Source organism: Bufo gargarizans, chromosome 1 (genome assembly GCF_014858855.1).
Source record: "Bufo gargarizans isolate SCDJY-AF-19 chromosome 1, ASM1485885v1, whole genome shotgun sequence".
Classification (NCBI taxonomy): domain Eukaryota; kingdom Metazoa; phylum Chordata; class Amphibia; order Anura; family Bufonidae; genus Bufo; species Bufo gargarizans.
The window spans coordinates 476,967,699-476,990,892 of record NC_058080.1 but is presented as its reverse complement, the minus strand read 5'-3'; the positions used below and the strand labels follow the sequence as shown (position 1 = coordinate 476,990,892).

The following is a 23,194-nucleotide window of genomic DNA, read 5'->3' as shown; positions in this document are numbered from 1 at the left end:
CGCTCATTTGCATATATTAAAACGCAATTTTTCTCATCAATGTGGGCACATATGAACGGGACCAACACAGATGTCTTCAGCTGCCAAGCACACATGTAACAGGTCAGCCAGTTTCATAGGTACAAATCTGCTGACAGATGCCCTTTAATGCACCCCATTAGGGCTCCCCGGTAATATTAATGACCCTATTAATGGCTCCCAGTATAAAGAATGCCCTCATTCTGTTTATGTAAAAAAAAAAAATACTCACCTCATCCACTTGCATGCGTAGGACACTCAATCCTCATTAAATGCAGCAGGACCTGTGCTCTAAGCATGATGATATTACACTGGGAGCGCAGGTCCTGCTGCATTCAATGAAGAGCAAGTCTCCCCTGCTAGCAAGTGAATGAGGTGCATTTTTTTTAACCCCTGAAAGGCCTATTTTTACCTAGTGCACCCATTATTTATGGCCATTAGATTGGTGCACTATGTTTAAATGGGCATTAAAATGGCCAAGTGAATAGCCCAATTGACTTCAATAGGTTCTAAAAATGGCCATCACAGCCATTATTTATATAGGTTTAAGATGGTCCAGATCTAAAATTATATTTCCATCAGTAAGCTGGACTTTAAGGCAAATCAACTTTAGATTCAGGATTTTCTTATGTCAAAAAATTACTACAATACTGAAAAAGGGCAGAAGGCTCCCAGGCACTCATACAAATCCTGTGTTAATTTTCAAACTATTATGTGAAGGTTATGTGGAACCTTTCACTGAGCTCAGCAGATACCAGATGTGTGATAAAGGCGGAATTAAATCACTTTCATTCCTTTTGAGTGTTTTCATTCCAAGTCAGGGTCATTACTTGGCTGAGAAGTTAGTAAAAGCACATTAGTAAAGCCTGCATATACACAGTTGGATCACATTATTATGACCACCAGATAATATCCAGAGTAACCACCATGTGAAGCACGGACAGCAGCGAGATTGGCTGGAAGTGACTCAATAAAGTCCTGGTAGGTTGTCACAGGTATCTGGAGCCATGATGACTGCAGTGCATCCCACAGCTGCTGGACGGTGTGTAGGGGAGGATCTATAGAGCGAAAACTATTGAGGTGGTTCCGCAGATGTTCAAGTGGGTTCAAGTCAGGGGAAATAGGGGACCAAGGTAGTACTTGGAAGTTTTGGTCATCCAATATTGGACATTTCTATACGTGTGAAATGTCACATTGTTTTTCTGGAAAATCCAATCAGCTCCAAGGAAGACAATCAGCATGTATGTGTGTACTTTATCTGCAAGGATGGATTCATACCCAAATTGGTTGAGGGTGCCTTCCAGATGGATGAGTAGACCCAGAGAATGGCACAAAAACATTCCCCAGACTATTACGCTGCCACCACCAGATTGTGTTCTTCCAGCAATGGTTGCAGGGTGTTTGGAGGTAATCTGCTCCACTATAACGTTTCAGTCTGTCAGTTCACAAACTTTGCAGTTTCAGAAATACTGCCACCCTTGACCCGAAATCCAATGATAATCCCTTTAGCAACTCTGATAAATCACCCCTTTAACCCATGACAGCAATAAGGGATATTTATGCAGACACCCTATCGCACACCTTATATACCCACCAAGCCAGATCATGACCTACGCGCCACAGACACCGAAAGTAGGAAGTGGTCATAATAATGTGACTCAACGGTGTATATGGCACACTAGTCTTCTCTCAGCAATATATACACTCTAAAAAAAATGCGCCAAGAAGGAGTTGTTGGAATGGAATTAAACTTTATATCTGTGACTGTAATTATGATATATCTAAGTGATTACAATATCAGAGTGAAAGGATAACCACACAACTGCTGGAGTGAGAAACATGGAAACATGTTCTGAGGAGTGAGAAATCACTTCTCTATCTGGCAGACTGATGGATGAGTCTGGGTTTGGAAAATGCAAGGAGAGCATTAACTGCCTGACTGCATTGTGTAAAGGGTTTGTGCACAAGAGTTTGGTGTGGAAGAACTTGATTGGTCCCATAGATTCCTGACCTTAGCCCAATCAAACACCTTTGGGATAAACTAGAATGGAGATCACAAGACAGGACCTTTCATCCAAAAGCAGTCTGACCTCACAACTGCTCATCTGGATGAATGGGGGAAAAAATCCCACATATACACTCTAAAATCTTGTAGAAAGTCTACTCAGAAAAGTGGAAGTTGTTTGTTTTAGCTGCAAAAGGAGAAGCAACTCCATATTAATGCCTACATACCTGTATAATAGAATGTCATAAAAACTCATGTGTGTGTAATGTGTTGGTGTCCCAATACTTTTGTCCATATGGTGTATAAACACTGCATATATGTCAATGTAGGAAAGGTTAAATAACTCCGCTAGAATCCAATCATAAGTAGTGATTTACTCGACCATGTACAGAAAGTGACATTTCAGTACTATCACAGGATCTTTCTCAAGCAGGCCATCACTTAAAGTTTGGACAACCCTTATAAAGCAGTTCCATACGCATTGAGTAGAACACGTTTAGAAGGCACATGTGAAATACATCACATTATTGTACAATGTGATTGTTAAGCAAGACTATTTTAGGAAGAGGGAGACTATAAGAATTGGCTCACATACACTGCTGCCAGGCAAACTGCCTTACCTTTATCCAGCTATTGGCTTTTCTGTCAATGGCATTCTGTGGTTCACTGCTGAACAAGCAGCAAAGACAAGAGATCAGCATCTGTCGAGTATCCTCTGCAATAAAAATAAATACCTATTTTATATATTTTTATAGAATACACAAAGACATACAGTATGTCACTACAGCCGTCAACGTCAAAGTCACAAATGTCTAAAGAGGTTCTCTGAGTCTAGGAAGAAATGATTGAGAGGCTTGACATGATTGAAAAGTAAAAGAAAGAAGAAAAAAAAAAAAAAAAAAAAAAAAGACTCACCTGTCACAAGCATTCCAGGTCTAGCATCAACCCCCAGTCTCCGCCACATACAGCCCATGCTGAACTGGTAGTGTGATCTACCATCTACATGCATGCCATCGCTGCCGATTAATCAATGACCTCAGTGTTTCTGCACAGGTCTCTAGTAAGGCCATTGATTGGCTAGCAACAGTGATGTCCATGGAGACAGCACCTCAAACTTCTGGCACAGAGGAGACCAGAAGTGGCTGAGGCGGTGAGTCGGTGCTGGACCTGGAATGCCCGGGACAGGGGAGTCTGTTTTTTGTCACCTTGCCTGGCCTCTGACCAATGGTTTCCAGTCTTGGTTATATTTCATCTACAATATTAGATGTACTGTATATATAAGGTGATTCCATTATATAGGGTGTTTCATGTGTCTGCCTACTAAACTGAATGATTTTATAAATTGCCTATCAAAAAGGATAGGTGATCAATTTTTAAAGTCTAGGTAAACACTTTAAAGGGTTTGTTCATGATCCTAAAAAAATGTCATGTAATTGTGTACACCTCATCTAGTCTCCTACAGAGCATAGTGTACCTGCCAACTTTTCCTAATCTTCACTTCAATCTCCATGCTCCCGCATGTGAGCTATGTATCTATTCCCATCTTGTTTGATACTATCTGGTGCAGTGTGTATCGATAAACTACCAGCCACGTACACATACAGGTTTAAGGCAAAAGCGTAGACATACCATTTTAACTCGTCTAATTTGTAGAAAATTTATTTGGGAGGGATTTAAATAATAATAAAAACAGCCTCAAAAAGTACATTGCCTAATTGCATTGCAGGTCCCAATGGTGAAGTGGGTACAGTTCACACAGGTAAATGCGTTTCTTTTTGTTGGACCGCGCTGCCTCAGGATTAGCAGAAGTTCCACATTCGAAACCAGTCAGATAGTCGCGGACATGGGAAAGCATACAGGCCAATCAAAGCCTTTCCTCCTCTCTTTTCCAGGCTTCTATGGAACACCAAGGATGCAGCCAATAGTGAAATACCGTCACATGAATTGGAGTAAAACAGGGTTTATTATACTCACAATACACAGGTAAAAACGAGCAGTGTACAAAGGATCAATCACCCGACCCGGGTTTCGCTCAGTCAAGCTTCGTCAGGGGTATTACTGAGCGAAACCCGGGTCGGGTGATTGATCCTTTGTACACTGTTCGTTTTTACCTGTGTATTGTGAGTATAATAAACCCTGTTTTACTCCAATACATGTGACGGTATTTCATTATTTGGGAGGGAGGCTGAAATATTTGGAGGTGGTTTGGCTACCATTTTAAAATCCACCATATTGTTTTTAGCTCAGGTTTACCTACTGGGAAAAGGACCATGTGTATCAATCTGTCACGGTCCCTCAGGTGACTGATGTCAGGAAATCAAGGAGATTGGCTGAGTGTGGAGGAATCTAACAGCTTCCTTGATTTCTCTTCATTCAGTGTTGATAGGGTTAATGACCACTTCCCTTTTCTCAGCTGTTGCTCAGTGGTCATCACTTCTACCCTTTATAGTCTTACCCCACCCTTGTGGTTGATAGCTTAATTTGGGTTTAGCTGAGCTGGTGTGAGATCCTCTCTGGTGTTCCTGTTCTTCCATCTCTACAGAAGTTAAGTGTCACGTTTGTTTGTATTTGTTATATTCCCTGTTGTTGTATCTGGGCCTGAGACAAAGACTTCCATTCGTCCATCTGGAGAGGAATGGGTTGTCTCTAGTCCTATACTTATTTCAGGGCCTCATAGGGAAATCAGGGCCTAGGTATCCTGCTTATGAATATTCCTACCTTCAAGATCTATTCATATTGATAGGTAGTCAGGGCCCGGATTAGGGTTGTCTAGGAGGTGACCTGTTTCTTCCCTAGTTTCCAGGTCCAGTTAGTGTTTCCCTTCTCTCCTGTGTTCTCAGAGAGAGGGCTCTGAGTGCCGCCTCTGGCACCCGTGCCATAGGTTTGCCACCACTGATATATACACACACACACATACAGATATATTTATACATACAGTATACACTATAGAAGTCTTCTGGACTCTCATTTCACTGCACAGGACCCAGACGCATGTGCAGTAGTAAGCTGTACTGAGTTTTAGTTGTAGCAGTTGTACTGAGTATACATCGGAAAAGAGACAACCCCCATAATCTTATAAGAAGCAGCAGTGGACTGTAACGTCAGCAATGACACCCGGAAGAGAGAAGACACCTTCACACTACACTAGGTTGATTGCCCATTTCTCGTGGTACTCTAAGGGGTATGTTTAGGCAAAAATTATTTTAAATAAAAGAAAGGATATAGATTTAGAGATTACTTTAAAGCAACGAACTGTTAAGTGCAGAAAGAGAACATATTCAGAATCCCTCAGATCAAAAAGCTTATTGACAAGGACCTCAATCTTGGTATGAAAATTTCAGCTAGTTTTAAGTGTGTAGAGTCTGTAGTTAAATGTGTAGAGTCTGAGAGAACTCCTGTCCTAATTTATCAAAAGTCTAAAAAAGATGCATGTTTTATAGTGGCGATTAGAACTGATACTGGGGAAATACTTAAAAGGGTTTACTGAGAATTTAATACTGATGACCTATTCTCTGGATAGGTCATGAATATCTGATCGGTGGGGGTTCAACACCTGGGACCCCCGCCGATTAGCTGTTTGAGAAGGCAGCAGCACTCCAGTAAGTGCCATGGCCTTCTCCGTGCTTACCAAGCACAGCGCCGTACATCGTACAGCGGCTGTGCCTGGTATCATGCTCAGCCTCATTCACTTCAATTGGGCTGAGCTGTGCCTAGACCATGTGACTGATGAATTTTGTGACTGGATTTTAAGTGCCGGTCCGGGTTTTGGCAGCACCTGTCTGTCCTTAAACAGGCTGCTGGGCTCAGAAGCCAGGTTTCTGTGTTGGGATCTGGGAGCCTTGTGTCTGGATGAAGGCTTTCTACCTGTTTGGCGTGAAAACAGGTTGGTGCTGCTATGGTCAAGGACTCTTTGAGGAAGAATTGTCGCATGGTGTGAATTAACACCAACACCGCAAGGTGACTTTTGTTTTATTATGACTGCTTGTTTTGTCACTTGCCTAAAGTGTGAATAAAACACTGAACTGTTTGAAGAAATTGTTGTTGCCTCCATACTGTGTCTGCTAATCCTGTCTACCAGAGCGAAACCCCACAATATGTTGTCACATGGCCTAGGAAAAGCTGAGAGAAGGCTGCAGCGCTACTGCGAGTGCCGCTGCCTTCTCAAACTGTTGATCTGCGGGGGTCCCGGGAGTCGGACCCCCACCGATCAGATACTGATTACCTATGCAGAGTATAGATAATCAGCATTATAATCTCCGAAACCCGTATAATGATCCAGAAAAAAAAATATTGGAAGAATTTGCCTTCTTTTATATAGCACGGCCACTGCTGATGTATTACGGGGTGGTGGTAACAATGTGATGGAAAAATGTATCTAGCTGGCAAAGGAAGCAATATGGACCAATCACAGTACATTAGTACGGTAAGTGCCTTGTATTAACTTTCTCTACATAATAAATGCCATTTGCTGAAGTTAGACAACCCCTTTAATTAAATATACACTTCTCGTGATAATTTACAGACAGCAATCAGTCCACACAGCAGTTGAAAAGTGAAACCTTTTTTGGAGTTTCTTATGCTGACACCTTGAAGCCAATCTGAAAACTGCAATAAGTCATAATCATCTTTTAATGCAAATGTTTGTTTTTTGAGGAATTTGTAAAATAAAGGAAGACTATTACATATTTAAAATATATATAAAATGAGTACCTTTGCAGGTATTTTACTTATGTTGTGGTGATGTCAAAGTACAGTAGTTTACATTTACCAGAACACAATGCACTATGGGAACAGATGACTGTTGCAAAGTTGAAGCTATGCAGTTAAAGGGGTTAACCAATACTAAAAACTGCCCCCCATATGCCTGGGCCCCTCACAGGGAATATACTTACCCCGCTCCGCTCCTGGTCCCCACGCACCGCCACCGCTAGTTCTCCCTGTGCACAGATGAAAACATCTGGTGTTGGGAGGAGCAGCCAATCGCAGATACACCGATCCTAAGCCCGAACTTCTGTGAAGAAGTTCGGGTTTGGGTACCAAACATGCGCGATTATTCACAAACGAGTCCAAAACGCATTACAATGTTTTTGCACTCGCGCGGAACAATTGCGCGTGTTCCCGAAACTCACCAGCACATTTTCCTGCAACGCCCGTGTGAAAGAGGCCTAAGGGTATAGATGTCATATGTGACTACAGCAGGTATCAGCAACCTCTGGAACTCCAGCTGTTATGAAACTACAACTCCAAGCATGGTTCATTCACGTCTGTGGAAGTTTCAAGAACAGCTGAGCAAGTGGGCATGCTGGGAGTTATAGTTTCACAACACCTGGAGTGACGGAGGTTGCCAACCCCCTGGACTACAGCTTAGCTGCAGTGCCTTTAGGGAATCTATGGTAGTCTGAGACAAACTCCCTGCCTTATTTTTGGTTCATACTGCTGTAGTCTACCTCCACCTGCTGTGCAAGGACAAAATGATAAACTACAAATTCTGAAAAAATATATGCTGCTGCACATCTACTGAGAGGCAAATAAGTCTTGAGGGGCAGCCTGGAGGGTCCTTTAAATGAAAATTAGTCAAAGAATTGTAATGTGTGCACCTTGTACAGGTCCTTCTAAAAAAATTAGCATATTGTGATAAAGTTCATTATTTTCTGTAATGTACTGATAAACATTAGACTTTCATATATTTTAGATTCATTACACACAACTGAAGTAGTTTAAGCCTTTTATTGTTTTAATATTGATGATTTTGGCATACAGCTCATGAAAACCCCAAATTCCTATCTAAAAAAATTAGCATATCATGAAAAGGTTCTCTAAACGAGCTATTGACCTAATCATCTGAATCAACTAATTAACTAACCACCTGCAAAAGATTCCTGAGGCTTTTAAAAACTCCCAGCCTGGTTCATTACTCAAAACCGCAATCATGGGTAAGACTGCCGACCTGACTGCTGTTCAGAAGGCCATGATTGTCACCCTCAAGCAAGAGGGTAAGTCACAGAAACAAATTTCTGAACGAATAGGCTGTTCCCAGAGTGCTGTATCAAGGCACCTCAGTGGGAAGTCTGTGGGAAGGAAAAAGTGTGGCAGAAAACGCTGCACAACGAGAAGAGGTGACCGGACCCTGAGGAAGATTGTGGAGAAGGACCGATTCCAGACCTTGGGGGACCTGCGGAAGCAGTGGACTGAGTCTGGAGTAGAAACATCCAGAGCCACCGTGTACAGGCGTGTGCAGGAAATGGGCTACAGGTGCCGCATTCCCCAGGTCAAGCCACTTTTGAACCAGAAACAGCGGCAGAAGCGCCTGACCTGGGCTACAGAGAAGCAGCACTGGACTGTTGCTCGGTGGTCCAAAGTACTTTTTTCGGATGAAAGAAAATTTTGCATGTCATTCGGAAATCAAGGTGCCAGAGTCTGGAGGAAGACTGGGAAGAGGGAAATGCCAAAATGCCTGAAGTCCAGTGTCAAGTACCCACAGTCAGTGATGGTCTGGGGTGCCATGTCAGCTGCTGGTGTTGGTCCACTGTGTTTTATCAAGGGCAGGGTCAATGCAGCTAGCTATCAGGAGATTTTGGAGCACTTCATGCTTCCATCTGCTGAAAAGCTTTATGGAGATGGAGATTTCATTTTTCAGCACGACCTGGCACCTGCTCACAGTGCCAAAACCACTGGTAAATGGTTTACTGACCATGGTATTACTGTGCTCAATTGGCCTGCCAACTCTCCTGACCTGAACCCCATAGAGAATCTGTGGGATATTGGGAAGAGAAAGTTGAGAGACGCAAGACCCAACACTCTGGATGAGCTTAAGGCCGCTATCGAAGCATCCTGGGCCTCCATAACACCTCAGCAGTGCCACAGGCTGATTGCCTCCATGCCACGCCGCATTGAAGCAGTCATTTCTGCAAAAGGATTCCCGACCAAGTATTGAGTGCATAACTGAACATAATTATTTGAAGGTTGACTTTTTTTTGTATTAAAAACACTTTTCTTTTATTGGTCGGATGAAATATGCTAATTTTTTTAGATAGGAAATTTGGGTTTTCATGAGCTGTATGCCAAAATCATTAATATTAAAACAATAAAAGGTTTGAACTACTATAGTTGGTGTGTAATGAATCTAAAATATATGAAAGTCTAATGTTTATCAGTACATTACAGAAAATAATGAACTTTATCACAATATGCTAATTTTTTTAGAAGGACCTGTATGTATACTTTAATGCACAGAAGCAAACCTTTAAAGACAAAGAAACACAGAACTCTGCATAGATGTATCAAATGACCAATAATACTGCAAACATAAAACTGAATGAAAATGTCTAGGCTTTTAAAGTTTAAATAATTATTAAGGTTGTATAAATGAGCACTTGAGTCTACCATAGTGGTGCTAGTATATTTTTAAGCCAACATACACAGAGGAAGTGCAAAATGAGGTAGTCCACGAGCAGCTGCTGGGTGAAAAGTATTTTCAGACGACTAAGCCGCCTTCCAAAAATTATTAAGATACAGTTTGCATTCGTTAAAATAATAATAATAATAATTATTATCTCTGCAAACTTTGAAGGCAATGACTTTGTGGGACTTCATCCAATGATTTAGTATTTTAAAACCATGAACTAAAGTAATTGAAAGTCTAAAGTTTCATGAAAACGACTGTAGCCTGCCTTCTATTTCATCCATTTATTTTTTCATTAGAGACCCAAGCATGCAACTAAGATAGAAATGACCTGGCCAAAACAATTAACACAACCTAAGGTTTCATCAGGTGCTTAAAGATCCTAATACTGATGGAAAGCAGCCTCGTGTAATAAATGTCTAGCTGGGCTGTAGGCCTGTCCTGACCTCCTGCTGGTGGCATCTTTGTAAATCAGTAATGTTTGGTGGATTTCAACAGACAACCACTTATTGCATTTATTTTCTGTCAAATAATTCCGCAGCATACAAAGGGGATGAAGAAGTGGATCTCATTTTCTACCGTAAATTTTTTTTTATGAGAGTGGGTGGGAGCTACAGTATATTTTCATCTAATGCCATCTGTCCATCCAGTGTGGTCAGTTACGAGTATTTGTTATGCAGGAAGCTGTGCAAATCAAAGTCTATTCTTTCATAGCAGACATTTAAACAATATGATTATGATTTCCTGCTTCACAATGAGAAAATAACAACCACTACACCACAGTAGTAAAATCCATTTAACTGCCTGCTCTACTCCCCACACACAAACTGCATGCTCAGCATAATAAAGCAGGGTCTATGTTGAGTATTGTAATTAAAGGAAAAGAGGGAGGGGGTGTCTCTGGCCTTTCGAAATATAATAAGAAGAAATAAAGGCCACAAACGTTTGTTCACTTCTTTATTTTTCTAAGGAAAAAAATATAAATTCCAGCTGTTAGAAACCCCAAGAAAGTGGCTGCAGGTTGATGTTATGTAAAAATAGCACTGACATGATATAAAAGGTGACACATAAATGATCCATCTGTGTTTAAAAATTAGGAAAAAGTAAGAAGAAAGTTCAAAGAAAACATTTTGGGGCATTAAAGCCACCAAACAGAATTGTATTATTTAACCCTTTCACGACAAAGTCTATTTTCATTTTTTGTTAGTTTTCCTTAATTTTGTTATTTTTCCAGGAGTCATAATGTTTTATTCTTTTCCATTCATATAAACCTATGAGGGCTTTTTTTTTCCGGGACAATTTGTATTTTTGACGGTACCATTTATTTGACCATATCATGTATTGGACAACGGGGAAAAAAATTATTTGGGGGGTAAAACTGAAGAAAAAAAAAACAATGGCACCATGGTTTTTTGAGTTTTGTTTTAACAAAGTTCACTTTTTCGCTAAAAATGAGATCACAGCCTAATTCTGCAGGTTAGCACCAATCCAGCAATACCAAATTTATATAGTTTTTATTATGCTTTACTATTTAAAAAATAATAAATAAATAAAAACCTTTGAAGAGTGATGGTCATAACTTTTTTAGCTTTCTAAGGGCTCTTTCACACCTGCGTTCTTTTCTTCCGGCATAGAGTTCTGTCGTCGGGGCTCTATCCCGGAAGAATCCTGATCACTTTTATCCTAATGCATTCTGAATGGAGAGAAATCCGTTCAGGATGCATCAGGATGTCTTCAGTTCCGGACCGGAACGGTTTTTGGCCGGAGAAAATACCGCAGCATGCTGCGCTTTTTGGTCCGGCCAAAAATCCTGAAGACTTGCCGCAAGGCCGGATCCGGAATGAATGCCCATTGAAAGGCATTGATCCGAATCCGGCCTTAAGCTAAACGTCGTTTCGGCGCATTGCCGGATCCGACGTTTAGCTTTTTCTCAATGGTTACCATGGCTGCCGGGACGCTAAAGTCCTGGCAGCCATGGTAAAGTGTAGCGGGGGAGCAGCATACTTACCGTCCGTGCGGCTCCCGGGGCGCTCCAGTGACGTCAGGGCGCCCCAAGCGCATAGATCACGTGATCGCATGGCACGTCATCCATGCGCATGGGGCGCTCTGACGTCATTCTGGAGCGCCCCGGGAGCGGCGCGGACTGTAAGTATACTGCTCCCTCGCTCCCCGCTCCTACTATGGCAACCAGGACTTTAATAGCGTCCTGGCTGCCATAGTAACACTGAAAGCATTTTGAAGACGGATCCGTCTTCAAATGCTTTCAGTACACTTGCGTTTTTCCGGATCCGGCGTGTAATTCCGGCAAGTGGAGTACACGCTGGATCCGGACAACGCAAGAGGCCTAAAAAAGAGCTGTGGGAAGGCTTGCTTTTTTGTAGGGCAAACTGTAGTTTTTATTGTCTGTGAAGGTTCTCATTTATCCAGGTCATGGTATATATCTGTAAAGAATAAATCAAGGCAACTGGACGTACTGTAGATTTGTTGAAAACAAACGAGTGAAACGTTTTCAAGAAATCTACAGTACGTCCAGTTGCCTTGATTTATTCTTTACAGATGTAGTTTTTATTGGTACTATTTTGAAGTACAAAGAACTTTTTGATCAATTTTCATTCTTTTTTTTTTTTAGGAGGTGGGCAGGTGACCACTACAATGTTCACAATAGGTAATAAATATTTTTATATGTTAACAGTTTGGATGTGACTTTTAAATGTCAATTTGGAATGGATATGATTTGAATTTAATATATATTTTTTTTATTTCACTTTTTTTTTTTTAGCCCCACTTAAACTTGCAATCCTCTGATCGCTTATACCATACACTGCAATAGAAAAAACTCAAAACAGCATGTCCAAGGCAGGATGACGTGATGACGTAGACAGAGTACGTCACGTCCTCCCCCTCCCCCGGGATTCGGCGGTCCTGCTACCTCGCAACTTTGAAACCACCTGGCGTCCCTTATGCTGATCTCCGGCCGTGTCCTCCTTACGATTGTGGGGCATGTGCCGATGTTCTGAGCGCTACGTCTGAACGCGGTGCTTCTCCCTGGTTCCTGATGATCTTCCCTCCTCCTCCCCGTGCTGTCTGATCAGCCCGGTCAGCCCCGTGGTGGAGCGCGTCTACAGCCCTTCTCGATCCTCTCCTCCTCTCCCGGCGGCACTGTGAACAGCTGATCAGTCCGGTCAGTCCCGCCGTGGAGCGCGTCTTCAGCCCTTCTGGATCCTCTCCTCCTCTCCTCCTCTCCCTGTGGCACTGTGATCAGCTGATCAGTCCGGCTGGTCCCGTTGTGGAGTGCGTCTTCAGCCTTCCTCGATCCTCTCTTCCTCTCCCTGTTGTACTGTGAACAGTTTTTTTGCTGTGTTTCCTCTGGCTGTGGGACTTCTGCCGAAAACTTGTTTTGGAATTGTTGTCGATCCTCTCCTCTCCCCCCTGCGCCACTGTTGTTGGAGACTGCGGATTCTTTCGTCTCTGCCACTGGTGCCCCTCAAGATCTTCAACTCTTGGATGCTAGGAGGAGGTGGAATACCGGTGAGATTGTTCCATTTACTTTCGTTTTCTGTCCTCCAGATCTTCTCTCCCTAGGACGATATCTACTAACTAAAATGACTTTTTCCTTCCAAAAATACATCTAAAAAAATACTGAGGTGGTCACACAAAAAAAAAAAAAAAAGGAGGAAATTATAAAGTATAAAGTGGAAAGTGGAAGAGAAGAGAAAAGAGGAGGGAAAAAAAAATAAAAAATAGCAAGGTGAAGGGGGGGAGAGAAAAAAAAAAAAAAAAAGGAAGAACAAAGAAGAAGGGAGAGGAAAGGGAAGGAATAAAAAAAAAAAAAAAAAAAAAAAGAAGACATTTAAATATAAAAGGAGAGAAAGAGGTGGAAATTTAAAAAAAAAAAAAAAAAAAAAAGGGGGGAAAAAAAAGGAGGCGAAGAAAAGGAAGGAAAAAGCAAAGGGGAACAAAAAAAAAAAAAAAAAAAAAAAGGGGATTAAAGTATGGCTCCAAAAGCTAGTAGGCGCTCGGCTGACCTCTCAAATCAAAAACTGGGTTTTAAAACTGCTGAAACAACAAAAATAGAGCAGTTTTTGAGGTCTCCGAGGGTCAACACGAGGGGTGGACAAAAGGAACTTGCCACAAAAAAAAATGATGACCCAGAGTTGTTGGAGCTAGACCCACAAAAAGCTTCTAGATACTCAGAAGTGGAAGATGGTATAATGGGAGAAGTTATCCCTAACGACAATTCCTCTCCGCTAGAAGAAATATTGCTAGCGGTTAAACAAAATGGGGATTTAATACAGGCTGTTACAACCCAACTGGGGTTTATCCAAGTTGATGTGGGGCTAATAAAAGATGATTTGTCAAAAATGAGAGACAGAGTTAACAACATAGAGAGCTCTGTTACCCTGATGCAGAATGAATCCCAAAAAATAAAAACTGAAGTCTCCTCACTTAAATCAGAGTATAACCTTCTGAAGAAAAAGGTGGCGGACCTTGAGGATAGGTCACGAAGATACAACGTGAGAATAATAGGGATCCCAGAGGGTGCGGAAGAGAAGAACTCAACCCAATTCATACAGAAGCTAATCTTTGAAAATTTTGGGAAGGACTCGTTTTCCCCCTTTTTTATGATAGAAAGAGCTCATCGGGTCCCAGGGGGTAAACCAATTCCAGGGAGACAACCGCGGACATTTCTTGTTAAGTTATTGGCCACAGGGGATAAAGATATCCTTTTAAGAAGAGCGAGGGAATGTTCTCCGGTTGTATATAATGGGAACAGACTGGCTTTCTTTCCAGATTTTTCAAAAGACATACAAGAAAAGAGACGCACATTTATGATTGCCAAAAAGAGGCTAAGAGAAAGGGATATTAAATATTCTCTTATATTCCCAGCAAAACTACGGATTATCTTCAACGATAAAACATTATTTTTCGATACTTCGGAAGAAGTTACGGATTGGCTTGATCGAAATAATCTTTGATTTAATGTCCTTTAGGATGTGTTGGGAATTGTAATTACTAGAAGGGGTTTATACCCCTAAATTTCCTCTTCTTTACTTCGGAATGGGGGCGGCCGAGTGGGGGGGAGTGTGGGAGGGATGGTCATAGGAGAGAAATCTACTACAATATGTGGTGGATTATCTGTACGGGGGGTCGGGGTTCGGGGTGGGGGGGGGTGGGGGGTTGTGGTTGGGCTGTGGTGCGTCAAAATGTATCCTTGTTCTTTTTTCTTTCTTTTTCCTCTTTTCCCCATTTAACCACTGTTGATAATGCTGACTAGAATTGTTACCTGGAATATACGTGGTTTGGGGGACAGAGGTAAGAGACAAGCAGTTTTTGATTTTATTCGGGTCCACCTACCTGCAATAGTATGTTTGTTGGAGACCCACCTCACTGAAGAGACCTCTAGGGTGGTCAACAGGGGATGGGCTGCGCATACGTATCACTCTACTTTCTCTAATCACTCGAGAGGTGTTACCGTCTTGATACATAGACTTATTGATTTTGTTTGTATGGCATCCTCTGTTGATCAACAGGGGAGATTTATCTTTTTATACTGTAGGTTAAGGGGGGAAATATGTATTCTCGCCTTTGTCTACATTCCACCGCCATTTTCTTTCTCGGTTCTTAATTCGTTGGTATTGTTCATGGAGAAATGGCCTGAGTGCCCAACACTGATCATTGGTGATTTCAACTGTGTCATGGATCCTTTATGTGATAGGGTCTCCACGAGTAACAGGAGTGATAGCCCGGTTCAGGGGTCTCCCCTGGCACGGTTTTGCCTTGAGGCTGGTTTTGAAGATGTTTGGGAATATTTAGGACAGGGGAAAAGGGTTTTCTCATGTTTTAGTAAAGCAGGTAAATCAATGTCTAGAATAGATCTTGCACTGATAAGTAGTAAACATGTGAAATTGGTAAATCGAATGAAATACGAAACGAGGTCAATATCGGACCATTCTCCGTTGTTATTAGAACTCTGCTTAACTCAGGAAAGATACACACAAAAACCTCCCTTTAGATTAAATCCTTATTGGTTATCAGTTATAAAGACACATGAAATAATCCAAAACGAAATTGGCCTCTTTTGGGATAATAACTATGGCTCAGCAAAAATTCAAGTTGTATGGGATACCTTTAAGGCGTACATGAGGGGATTGCTGGTTAGTAACATCGCGAATCTTAGAAAGGAGTACGGGAAAAAACAAAAAAATCTAGAAGAACGCGCAGCACTGGCGACAGAATCCTTTTATATGAATAAGACGGAGGAGAATAGGGAAAATATGCAAAGAACCACGAAAATATACTCTAATTTTTTATTGGACAAGGCCCAACAGAGCCTTTTTTTTAAGGGGCAAAAATACTTTACGGAGTCAGGGCGACCTGGTAAACTTTTGTCCAGAGTAATATCAAGTCAACAATCCAAAAAATTTATAGATAAGGTTCGATTCAGTGATGGCAAGATGGTCACTGGACAGGGTCCGGTAGAGAAGGCCTTTGTTGACTATTTCCTGGAATTGTATAAGGCTGAAACTAACATCACAGACGATAAGATAGATCTCTATCTTGACAGGATTACCTTCCCCTCTATTACTGAGACGCAAAAGAAAGCACTCGAATTGGAGGTCTCAATTCAGGAACTTGAGGGAGCTATTAAATTATGTTCGGCCAACTCTACTCCTGGCTCAGATGGGCTTCCATACGAATTCTATAGTAAATATAGGGAGTGCATTCTCCCCAGACTGCTGGAGGTCTTCTCTGAAGCAAGGGAGTATGGGAAGTTGCCAGATTCAATGATGGAAGCTGTAATAATATTAATTCCAAAAAAAGGCAAGGACCCCCTAGATCTAGAATCTTATAGACCAATCTCACTTCTTAATGCAGATGTAAAGCTTCTTGCGAGGGTCTTGGCTACAAGGCTTTCTAGGGTCATTTCCTCCATTGTTCACCCGGATCAGAGTGGCTTTATTCAGAACAAGGGTACACATCAGAATTTACATCGGCTCTTTTCTAATATTCAGGCCCCTGGGGGGACTGCTCGCTCCATCCTGTCATTGGATGCCTCTAAGGCCTTTGACAGGGTGGAGTGGCGCTTCCTCTGGAAGGTTCTGGCAAGGATGGGCTTTGGAGAAAGGTTCATAGGTACTCTTAAGCTACTATATGGATCTCCAAGGGCAAAATTGAGTCTCAATGGAATTTTGAGTAGCAGTATTGATTTAAATAGGGGCACGCGGCAGGGCTGTCCATTATCCCCATTGTTATTTGATATTTATATCGAACCCCTTGCGATGGCCATTAGACAGGATGATCAGCTTAAAGGATTTGGTACGCTAGGAACACAAGACCGCATCTCATTATATGCGGATGATGTTCTTTTCTTTATAGATCATACAGAATCTACTCTCCCTAAGATTATTCAAATGGTTAAAGCATTTGGTGAGGTGTCTGGTTTTCTTATAAACTGGGCTAAGACCAGTTTGATGCCAGTGGACCCCCTGCCACGGGAGGAGGCCTCTGTGACACAGTTGAATATCGTTGATACCTTTCAATGGTTTGATTATATCACCTCGGGTTGAAAACTTTATACAACTTAATTTGATCCCCATAATGGTAAGCAGTAGAGCTAAAATAGGGATCTGGCTGAGACTCCCTCTATCTAGAGCCGATCGAGTCTCATTAGTCAAAATGGTGATACTACCACAATTCTTATATGTCCTTAGGAATACACCTATTTGGATACAAGATAAATATTTTAAACTTATGGAAAGAATAATTAATGATTTAATCTGGGGAAGAAAGCGAGTTCGAATAAAGCTGGAATATTTGTATAAATCAGTGGAGTGCGGGGGTTTAAACCTCCCTTACTTTAAAGGGTACATTATTGCAGCCCAGCTATTGAGGTGCTACGAATCAGAGAACAGTGCACTGTTGGGGAAGTTGGTAACTAGCCACGCCCATAATAATATTTTTACCTTGTTGGAATCCGGGCTATTGAAGGGCTATGAGCGAGGCTATAGAGAGACTATAAAATTACTCCTGAAAGTGTGGGCTACAACTAGGACATGGTTGAAGATCAAGGGTTCATTTACATTCACGCCTCTTTGGCATAATGTGCACTTACAAAGGTTAGATGATATTGCAGCCGACACATTTTGGCAGAAGAATAAAATTTTATACATTTCACAGGTAGTTAAGGATAGAGATATTAAACCATTTATAGAGATGACACATAATATAAAAAAAATTTCATGGTTTAGGTATCTTCAATTGCGTTCGGTACTATCTAGTCTGGATGACAAATTGGTGTTGAATATAGATAATTCATCTTTTTTGAATGAATGGGTAGGGGGTACAATGTCTAGAATAAAAATTTCATATATATATAAGTTATTACTTAAGGCACGGTTTAATGATACATATTCACCAGGACAAAGAGCGTGGGAGCAGGATTGTCCGAATTTACAAATAGAAGGTTGGGAGAATATTTTTGGGAATTTAGGTTCACTGTCACAGAACTTCAACCATGTTCTAGTACAATTCTACATTTGTCATAGATTATATATTACTCCACTTTGGATGAATAAATGTGGATTAAGAGACACGTCAAACTGCCCCAAATGTGACACTGTAGGAGCGGATTTTCTCCATATGATATGGACTTGTCCAGAAATTATAAACTATTGGAACACTATTAATAGTTGTATTAAGTATAAACTAAAAGTTCGAATCCCTTTTGAACCACAAGTATTTGTGCTTAATGATCTTTCCAAATTAAATAATCATAAGTATCAAAAGATTTTCTTGAGCAGAATATTGATGTTGGCTAGAGTCTTGGTTAGTCGGACCTGGTTTGCTCGATTTACTCCAGATATAAATACATGGATAAATTTAGTTGTTAAGGTAAAAAACTATGAGAAAATTCTGTACAAACAGAGGGAAGCTGAGGACAAGTGGATTAAGATATGGGGTGGCTGGAGGACGGATTAGTTGAGGTCAAATTGTTTTATTTTTACTTAATTTTTTTGGGGTTCTTTTTTGACGCACCACAGGTAGGGGGGAGGAGGGGGGGATTGGGGGGGGAACTGTATCTTTTTTTCTTAAACTGTAATGTTTCGCTATATTATTTAATAAAGACAATTTAAATTAAAAAAAAAAAAAAAAAAAACAGCATGTCCAAATATAGAATCTTGTCTGGCTGAGAAACCCAGTCTGTAATGATGGGTGAATGTGTTCGGTGCACTCCAGGATGCAGCCCTAAAAATGGGGATCTGAGCTTGTTCTACCCAAGAGACAGTCATTGCTCTAGAGAAGTGTGCTCAAACTCCATTGGTAGGAGAAAATAGCAGATGGCAATCATATTCATCAACCATCTGAGAATACTGAGCTAAGATGCTTTGTTCCCTTTTCTTCGACCATGTGTAATAAACAGAGGATTAGAGCTGCAGAATTTCTCAGTTCACAACAAAAAGAACATTGGGACACTTTAATTTAAAAGAAGGTAGAGTTCTGAAAGGAAAGATATGATTCTCTAACCTCCAAACCTTGGAGCTCACTTATATTTAGCTGAAGTGATGGCTACCAGAAAAACGACTTTACCTACAAGACTGGTAAGGTCAGTATCCCGTGGAAGCTCGACGGGATGTTCATATAGTTTCCCAAGTACTCAAGAGAGGTCTCACTTCGGCAAGGGATTAAAGGCTATAGACACCTTTGGGGACAATTTTTTTTAATTATTGCATTGTACTCATTTTGAGCTAAAAATAATTTTTTTCAATTGGTCTTAGAGCTGAGGTGCTCTCGTAGCAGTCTCTGGATTTTATCTCTTTTCTGTCAGTTGGTCTAAGGTAACCATATAATTTCCCGGATCTAAAATGGAAACTACGTGGATTGTTTCCACCCTGAAGTACTCCTTCTGGATGCAAGTGTCGTGTAGTTCAGATCTTTAGAGTATGGTCCCTGCTGAGATCTGAACTGCGAGATTTCAAGGCCAGGCATCAAAACAGTGAGGATGTCTGGCACTTTTAATCAGAACAGGAGGGGGAGTGGCAATGGGGGAGAGGAGGAGGTGAAGCGTTACTCCAAGCTGCCAAGCTAGCCTCTCTGTGCTCCCAGCACCTCATTAACACAAAGGTTCCCCTTTTTCCAACAGGAGTTGTTGCACTTAGCATGATCAACCCTACCAGACAGTATGCCTGTTTTACTAAGGCTGATCATGCTGACAGATGGTTTAGTCAGTTTAGGCCAGGTCATGCTATCCTTCCCTTGAAATAGAGTTATAATAATTGACTAGATCAGATGAGATTCATGGTCTCAGCTCTTTGAAAAACATTTTCAGGTAACCACTAGAACCCAGGGCTTTATGATTTTTGAGGAGTCTGAATGCTAATTATAGTTCATCTCCTGACCAGTACTATATATCCCAGGATCAACATTTAATGAGGCAACCGCCTAAATATATCTATACTCAAGAGTGTATGTTTCCAGTTATATATACAGTGTGTTCTTGAGCCTCTGCAGGAGTCTAGCTGAATTCAATCATAGTTTCAAATTTACTGTAGACTTCCACACAGGGAAGAAAGTCGCTTAGGACAAGTATGAGACTTTTCTGAGGGCCTAAATCTTCTCATTAACTAACCTTTTAAACAGATTTTGCTGTTCTCCAATACAAGGAATGTTTATCGTATATCAGTCAACACCCATGGAGATGTTGTACATACGAGTCAACCTTTACTAAATAAATTTGAGAAGGATCAGACATAGTTTGTACTTTTTATATGTATTAGACTGCTACAAAAAAAGTATAGCACCTCATAGAGTAATACCATATATACACTTGTGGATTTAAAGTGCTGCGTGTGCCAGGCATGGCGTTTTCAACAAGTGCATAGAGGAACCTTGGTTGTTAGATTAAAGGTGAAATAAAACAAAACAATGAAGAATCAACAGACACAAGTGATGCTATGTGTAGTAACAGCATAACTGTCCTAGAATTTGAACTAGGCAGATAGTTCCCAAAATGCGTTATTATACCAAACTATTTGATCTTCGTTGAAGCTATATGATTTACACCTTTTATATAAATATCTGCTGCTAGGTCAGACTGCAAGACTTAGACCTGTGGGCAGATCATCATTTGAAAGCCCTTCCCCATCATGAAGCCACCTAGAATGTAAAGGGATTTAATCCCTGCATAAAAGGTCTGTAGACCTCAGACTACACTAAAAGAAAATTTAGACTAGCACATTTATGGTCACAGGTGCATATCCATAAAGTGAGCATACAGAAAGCTAAAAGTATGGCAGCACAACATTTCACATGTAAAATAAAAGAACAGAGAAATGGGGATCATTCTAAATTAAAGTGGTATTATACCTATACCTACTTTAAATGAAAGATGCCTGGTAGATGGGCCCAACACACGTTGTTTAATCAAAAATGTGCGCAAAGAGCTTCTATTTTTTCATTTATAGTAGGCATAATACTACTTTAATTTAGAATGATCCTCATTTCTCAGTTCTATTGTTTGTATATGAAATGTTGTGCTGCCATACTTTTATTAGCTTTCTGTAGTCCTCAGACACCTTTCCAAAATGATGGATTACTGGATGAATGGTGATTTTCATCCTCATAAACAGTTGTCATTTACAATAAAATTACTTACCCTTCCTAGATACACTGTGGAGCTAAGTATTTGAACATTGTATGATACCAATGGGGAGGGTAAAGAATTCTTCCACTCCTTGCAAGCTAAAATATTCAAAGAACAGTAGGAGGTAAATTCCACTCCAAAAAGCCAACAGCAGGCCATGACCACTCCACCGTTTATTCAACAAATTCTGACTACAAAAGCCCCTCGTATGAACACGGCCTAAGGTTGTCTTAGCAGTAATGGTTGATGCGAGTCATATCTAAGCATAACATTGAGGCAAAGTCTCAAAGGTGGCATTATGAGATAGAATTAGTGGAGGTAAGATTACTCAGGAAACTCTGTACTCCAGTCCTGCAATACCGCCGATTAAAGCCATTGTCCTTTAGTATGCATCTCTGGGAAGGCATTGCCTAGCTTGAAACACAGACATGGGTTAGTTGTGCTGCAGGTTACCTGGTGGTTTTGGATTTTATCTTTTGGTGGAATTTCCACTGAGAGGTTCCTTGGAGATTTACCATCTCACCAATAATTCTGTCAGTCAACATTAATAGAAGACTAGTACTAGGAGTCTAGGATAGCCACCTTAGCCTCCTGTTGATCTGACGGCAGGGTATTGTAACTGGATGCACCATTTCATTTTGTGGATTTCAGTGCATATTCTGCTGTAAGGTCAGCTGAGTGGTCCACAAATATCAGTATGGTATATAAAGGAGATAATTTACATTTATACTCTCGCATTATGGCTTCCTTTCAGCATAATTCAGATATTTGTTGAAGAGCTGTCAGGGCTTTGGGTCATCTAATTTTTCCAGTATGCAGATGCTCTACCATGTGCTGTTCAGGTTCATCTAGCCTGGAGGTGTGGGAGGGGACTCCCTTCTGTAATGGCAGCAGAGACGCTGAGATGGTTGCTACAAGCATGGGTTTGATGAGACATTATTTTTTTTTCTATAGCACAGATGCGGAGCGCTGGCCCTATTTGTCCTCCGAGTGGTGAGAGTTGTGCTCCTCTCTAGTTGGATTCACCGTTTTGTTTCACTGCATGACTGCTGACGTTTCTACTGGCCGCTAGCTTGACGTATCCTCCCCTAAGCATATGAAAGGCAGAGCTGCAGTAAAGTTGATGGTCCCTAGCAGTTATACAGAGACTAAGCATATGTTTGGGACAGGGCTCATATGTTCCCTGTGGTTACATGTCAGCACCAGAACTGAAAGTCACATATTATTTTTGTAGTGCATGGTGGCAGCGGTGCTCTACAGCACTATGTAGACAACTGTATGGATGATATTTTGCCAACCTATGGCTGATAAGTAGGCACTGCATATTAAAGGGGTTGTGCAGTGTCATTGCGAGCCCTGCGTCCTGTTTACTCTACATTAGCCTATAGATTATAGCAGTGCTGCAGTGGAATTACAGCTACAGTCTAGACAGCGTGCAGGTAAACTCTGAAGAAAATACAGCATGGGCGCCACAGCTTCAGCTGGTCAGCAGGGCTACTGGGTGTTACCACCGACCTCTTTATTAAGCTGTTTGCATAGACACATAGCTGTAGTTCATCCGAGACTCCGTTCCTGAATTATTATACGTTTTCATAATATGCAAATCAAGCTGTTGGTGCAATGAGAGTGTCACCATTGCTCTTGTCGCACCTAAGCTCCACTCAATTCTGTAGCCAGCCCCCCACCCCTGCTATTTTGATTCATAGAGCCATGCAATTGCAAAGCAGTCAGGGAGAGGCTGACCACAGCTTGGGAGCATGAAGAGCAACAGTGATGCTCCCATTGCACTAAAGGCTTAATCTGCATATTAAGAAATTTAAGATTACACTTACCGGTAATCACTTTTCCATAAGCCCATGACAGCACCCTTGAGAGACCGCCTCCATCCAGGACAGGAAACAGGAACTTTTGTGGAGAGCTCATAAGGAGGAGCATGGCCCCAAGACCACCAGTTAACCGCAAGAACTTGTCCTAGAACACACTCTTACACATTTTATATATATATATATATATATATATATATACACACATACATACATACATACAGTACAGACCAAAGGTTTGGACACACCTCCTCATTCAAAGAGTTTTCTTTATTTTCATGACTATGAAAATTGTAGATTCACAC

At 41.2% G+C, this 23,194-nt stretch overlaps 1 protein-coding gene across 3 annotated transcripts in view; it reads right to left on the bottom strand.

The window, feature by feature from the left end:
• FANCC (FA complementation group C) overlaps positions 1 to 23,194 on the bottom strand; it is a 212,497-nt gene that overhangs the window by 172,858 nt on the left and 16,445 nt on the right. For all 3 annotated transcript variants that reach the window (XM_044273494.1, XM_044273505.1, XM_044273500.1), the window contains exon 4: positions 2,644 to 2,738. In XM_044273494.1, the coding sequence (XP_044129429.1) occupies positions 2,644 to 2,738 (95 nt within the window). The remainder of the gene's footprint in view (positions 1 to 2,643; positions 2,739 to 23,194) is intronic.